The sequence below is a fragment of the Solanum pennellii genome, chromosome 4, assembly GCF_001406875.1.
Source record: "Solanum pennellii chromosome 4, SPENNV200".
In the NCBI taxonomy this organism is placed as follows: domain Eukaryota; kingdom Viridiplantae; phylum Streptophyta; class Magnoliopsida; order Solanales; family Solanaceae; genus Solanum; species Solanum pennellii.
In genome coordinates, this window is record NC_028640.1 from 191243 (window position 1) to 197005 (window position 5763).

At 34.5% G+C, this 5763-nt stretch overlaps 2 protein-coding genes across 2 annotated transcripts; one reads left to right on the forward strand and one right to left on the reverse strand.

The window, feature by feature from the left end:
• The first annotated feature begins 344 nt into the window (after positions 1–344).
• Positions 345–3609, forward strand: LOC107016386 (transcription factor bHLH49-like). Its single transcript, XM_027916706.1, has 6 exons — positions 345–1542; positions 1608–1790; positions 1887–1952; positions 2069–2137; positions 2586–2657; positions 2761–3609. The coding sequence occupies exons 1-6, from the start codon at positions 802–804 to the stop codon at positions 3028–3030; spliced, it is 1401 nt and encodes a 466-aa protein (XP_027772507.1). The 5' UTR covers positions 345–801; the 3' UTR covers positions 3031–3609.
• A 72-nt stretch (positions 3610–3681) lies between these two features.
• Positions 3682–5763, reverse strand: LOC107018301 (2-hydroxyisoflavanone dehydratase-like). Its single transcript, XM_015218757.2, has 2 exons — positions 5297–5763; positions 3682–4477 (listed from the first exon to the last, which is right to left on the reverse strand). Exons 1-2 carry the CDS (start codon positions 5647–5649, stop codon positions 3877–3879), a joined length of 954 nt encoding a protein of 317 aa, XP_015074243.1. The 5' UTR covers positions 5650–5763; the 3' UTR covers positions 3682–3876.

Here is a 5763-nt window from a genome sequence, read left to right on the forward strand (position 1 = left end):
ATGAGATGCAAATGCCTAAACTTGGTACATATAGGTAACCTGTAAAAGTAAGATAAAAGAAGCTAATAAAAGTAGTTGTCAATTGACCAAACAAATCAAATTAAGATTATTATGTAACTAAGCTCTTCTTTCAAGACATAACATAATTATATCAATTTATAAAATAGTGTCTGGCAAGAGTTGGCAATGTCAGTTGCCTGGCTCAAAACAATATATTCCAAATGTTTTCAAGTTGAATTAATCAAGATTGCTATTTAAACATTTTCTTGTATTAGTACTTCTGCTGAAGTCATTGACTGTATTTTGCTAAGCAGAGATATTTATATACAAAATTGGTGTATAGAGTAGCACATAATTTAGTCATGTCTTTTTCTGTTTCAGAGCTAAGCTTAGGTATGTGTGTCTGTTTCCCTTCTGACTAGGTCTTTTAAATGAACATTTTTGATGTTGAAATTAATGGTTTTCCTCTTTATTGAACTTGGAATGTGTTTTCTTGGATAATTATGTTGTTTGGGGTTGTGGGTTTCTCTGTTATGATAATAGTTTCAATATATTTTGAGTTCTTGATTATTACTTATTTCTTCATTTTTCAATTTCCACTGTTTTTTTTTTTTTTGCATGCTTTGGAGTTTTCTGTATTGTTTCTAATGTTGTTGAACTATAAATTTTGTGAATATGATCTAAAGTTGCTTTAATATGATTGAATGAAGATTGTCAAATACACAACAATGAGTGTCTTGTGAAGTAGCTAAACTCTTTTTTGTTTGTTTGAGTTTGGTGGATTTGCTAGACTTTTAAAGAATGGATATTGTTAGCATGGATGATGCTGAGCCAGAAAATGTGTTCTCAGATTGGCAATTCAGTGGTAGTAATCTGATAAATGCATCTAACCGAATTATCGATTCGTTCTGTGTTAGTGTTTGGGATAATCCTATAAGTTCATCAAACTTAGGCTTATGTGGTACTAATATTCCAATGAATCCTGGTGCTGCAATTGTGTTGGATCCTCCGGGAGCTGGTGTTAGTAGAATGGTTGCTATGGATTGGACTCAATCAAATGCTATGTCGAAAGGAGGTACGTTTAGTATGGTTCCTCAAAGCTTAACTCAATTGACAGCTGATTCAGGTTTTATTGAGAGAGTTACAAGATTTTCATGCTTCAGTGGAGAGAAAGTTGGTGATATGATGAACCCCTTTGCTATTCCTAATTCTTCTAATACGTATCACAACGGACTGATCTTCGGAGAATCACAAGATGTATTCGATTCGCCTTCTACTGCAATCAGTCAAAAGAAACAGATGAGAAATGCTGTTGAAAGTTCTGATCAGGATGTTTCTTTACCTCTTGAATATGAACACACAGATAGAAGCCCCCTCAAGATTGATAAAAATGTAAACTTTGTTAAGTCTCAGGATGAAGCAAAGGAATGTGTTGGCATCTCTGAAAATGAGTCTGAATGTAGTGGACATCAAGAAGAAGTGGAGGGTGGGTATTCTTCTGCTAGGTGCCTTGGTTCAAGGAAAAGGAAAAGAAGTGGTCAGGTATAAATTTTTTATATTGTTCTGTGCTAGTTCTTGTGTATTAAAGTTTCTTGTCATTTGGTCAGGATGCAGAATTTGATCAAATGAATGGAGCACAACAACAACCAGCTGAACTGGCAAAAGAGCAAAACTTGAATTCCATTGCCTGCAGGCCTGGTGGAAAGAATGAGGATCCACCGAAAGAAGGCTACATACATATCCGAGCTCGAAGAGGCCAGGCAACAAACAGCCATAGTCTTGCAGAAAGAGTAAGACTTCAAGAATAGAAACTTTAACAAGTTGTAGTGAAGATATCATGTTGTAGTTCTTTCAGATGTGTCTTAATTACTTTTATTTTAATGCAGCTAAGGAGGGAGAAGATCAGCGAACGGATGAAATTTCTTCAGGATCTTGTACCTGGTTGCAACAAGGTTACTTTTGTTGTACTGTTTCTTTTTTAGTTAACAGCTTCTTTTTCTAAAACATCCAATATAACAATAAGTATCTGTTCTTAATATATCCTGAGCGAGAGCCGGTGATTTCGCAGGTCACAGGGAAAGCAGTAATGCTTGATGAAATCATTAATTATGTACAATCTCTTCAAAGACAGGTTGAGGTATGCTCTTTACTCCTTTTTTTTTGTGAACTCCATTTTTGTGTTGGTTCAGATGATGATGTCTAATGAATGATTTGACCCTCTTCTTTTACCTTTCCCCCCTCCTTTTTGGTGTTGCTATATAATTCACTTGCATCTACTGTCCACAAAATGCTTCATTGATTTGTGATCACTAGTATCTGATTAGTTTTATTGGGTGCCTTCAGTTAATTGGTAAAGTTGTTGTCATGTGACCAGGACTTCACGGATCTGAGCCGTAGAGACAGCCTCTTGTAGAAATGCAGGGTAAGGCTGTGTAATACACCCTTTCCCGAACTCATGCATACCCGAATCTAAGTGCATTAAGGATGCATTTTTGTTTTTTTGCTTGTTTCTTGCAAAATCAGGTGCATCTAAGAGGTTTTGCAGTATATATGTTTGAGAATGACTGGACTTCTTGTTCTCTCAGTTCCTCTCAATGAAGCTTGCAACTATAAACCAGCGGTTGGATTTTAATATTGATGCGCTCCTTGCGAAAGATGTAAGAACCAATGCACTTTTCTGGGAGTTAAAACATGAAGCAGAACATGGTGCATAGTTTCTAGTTTCTTAAGAATAATAACATTCTTGAATTCTTCTTGCAGATTCTTCATTCACGAGCGGGTCCTTCATCCTCACTTGATTTTGCACCTGATCTTATAGTGCCGTATCAGTCCTCACATCAACTGCAACCAGGCCTGGTTCATTCAGGTCTTCCTGGTTCAGGAAACTCCATCGATACATTTCTTAAATCTATCTATCCTTTTTTAGCTGTTACGAGTGGTGGCTACAAAGAGCGTTCATCGCAGGTAGCTCTGAACTCTGAACATTATTCATTTCATGTAGTGAACTGTGAATGTTTCTTGACTTGCTAATTGTGTTCAGTTACCTAATGATGAGCTACATAATGTTGTCGAGATGGGTCTCTGCACGAGTGCACCCCTGCATATTCGTGAAGGTTCTTTGCCATCAGGCCAGATGAAAGAAGAACCCTGAACTTGTTGTAGATATTAACTGCTTAACACTTCCTGTTTGTTGGGTATAAGGAACATTTGGGAAGACGTCACAAGGCGCTCCATATGAAGAAGTTCCTACTATTATTTGTACAGCTAATACTCGAAGATGGTGTTTATGGTGCACGTGACCTCCTCCTATTCGCGAGTGCTATATAATTTGGCTACCAAAGAAGTAAAACTTGTATCAGGAGATACATTTTCATGAACAATATCAAACGAGGGTTCGAGGAAAGTATTGCATTATCCAGACATATATGCAAAGCAAAATAGGTATTGCAGTTTGGTCTCAAGTCTTGAACCAGTACTCATGTACTTATTAATTCTGTCTCATCTTATGTGATGTACTTTAACTGAACACGACGTGTAATAGAACTCTTCAAAAATGTTGATGGATGCTTGAAGAACCCAACATGTATGCAACAACATTATAGTTTTGAAGAGTTTGAGTAACTCAATCTAAAAGAGTTTGAATCAACATGCAGAAGGATTAAGACTTCAAATACATCAAGATTTTACAATAACACAAAGACTTTATTATATAAAAAGACAGTTCGACTTACAAAGCATTTCACTTATAATAAAAGGGGCCTCACCCTAAAAGGTGTGATACAAACAGCCTATTAATAAAAGGGGCCTCACCCTAAAAGGTGTGATACAAACAACCTATTCTTATTCAAACATTAGTAGTTACTTCCGCGACTCGACTCACTTGCTTTGGATGAAAGAAGCAAATCTCTTAATACTATCTCTAGCTTTCTCAGCTTCAAGATTGTCAATTAAAAAAGAATGACTTTCTCCTTCCACCACATGTAACACAAACTCTCCATTCCATCCACTTTTCTTCACACTATCAACAAATTGCATCAACATTTCTACTGGAATCAATTCATCTTTCTCAGCCAAACACACAAATAATTTTGAACATACTAGCTTTGATAAGTTAGGACTTGTTTTGCAAAGTGGATTAATCATTGGACAATCAAAAGGGGATTCTAAGTTTGGACAAATAATCTCTCTCCATGCCTTGTAAGCTAACAAATTCTCCACATCAACATTTTCATGTGGGATCAAGAAATAAGGACAAGCAAGAACTGAACCATTTATTTTCACATCACCATTTAATTTTTCTCTGTCTGCTCTGATTATCATGTTGAAAGCAATATTGGCTCCGGCACTTTCTCCCAACAAAAACACCTTACCAAAATCACCATGACTTGTTAGCCATGAATCTTGGCTACTAGCAACCCATTGAAGAGCAGTCCAACAATCTTCATACACAGTAGACACATCATGTTCTGGGATTAACCTGTAATCAAGAAGAGAAATTTTCAAAAATAACAAATATAATAGACATAATAAGGCTTTATAGTTTTAGTTTCGATACTTGTGCTCCATAATTATAGTTCCATTTGTTATGTAGGTTGCAGTTTATATATTTATGTCTGCTTGTATGTATATTTTGCTTGCGATATACAAGTAAAGTAAAGTATAAACAAATTATGCATTTACACATTTAGGAATTTTTTAAAACTATGCTTGTATATATATTTCGTTTGCCAATATACCAACAAAGTAATTTATCATGAATTTTTCAAAAATCATATATAAATAGCTATGATAAGCATATACAAAATTCTGAATTTATATCATTAGGAATCAGATTATACAAATTTTGAAATTTTACAAATCAGAAGAATAGCACGAATTATGGAAACTGTAGTCGTGAATTATAATTTTCTTAATTGCAACTATATTACCTAATACAGGCTAAATGTTTGTTATTCTGCATAATTTTCCAATGAAAAAATTAGCTCATAAAAACTTAACCAATCTAATCAATTTTAATTTAGATGGATTAAAAATCTATTTATTTATTAGCTCAATCTATTTTTAAATGCTCAATTCAGTCCATCTTTGGGGATGGTACGTAGCCAATTATAATTTTTTGTTAGAATGTTTTTAAAGACTTCCCTTTTTTTTTTTGGTTATATGGTCATGATAATAAAGAATAAAAAGTTCTACTAGATACTTAAACAAATTATAATAAAAGAAATAAAATAAGTACATATTTTGCGAAATGACTTAATAACTTTTGAACAGATCATTTAATAACACGTGTATCTACCTGTAATCAACAGCTACAGCAATTGAGTTTGATTCAGACACAAGAAGATTAAGGAAACGATAAACCTTGTTGAAGAATGCTGATCCCAAGACTAGGGCTCCACCATGGTAAAATACAATAATTGGGAGTTTCTTATTTGTGTTAATTGTAATATTTGGTAAAAAGAGCCTAGCAGAAACATGAGAGTTGATTGCAACATCTTTAGAGGAGACACCCGTGTCAGAATCTGGTTCATGTGTTGGTGGAACGTAGAAACAATTTTGTAAATGATAAAAACGTTCAACGCGTCCATTTTTATAGATTCGAAAATGGGGATAGAAATCAGTAACAACTTCATTGTCTTCACTAGCCATCGAAGTAAATTAAAATGATACTAATAAGACATATCACTAAAAAAACAAATCCTTGAAACCCTAGCTCACAATGATATTACTCAGCTTGGACTTGCAATTTAAAAAAAATGGACA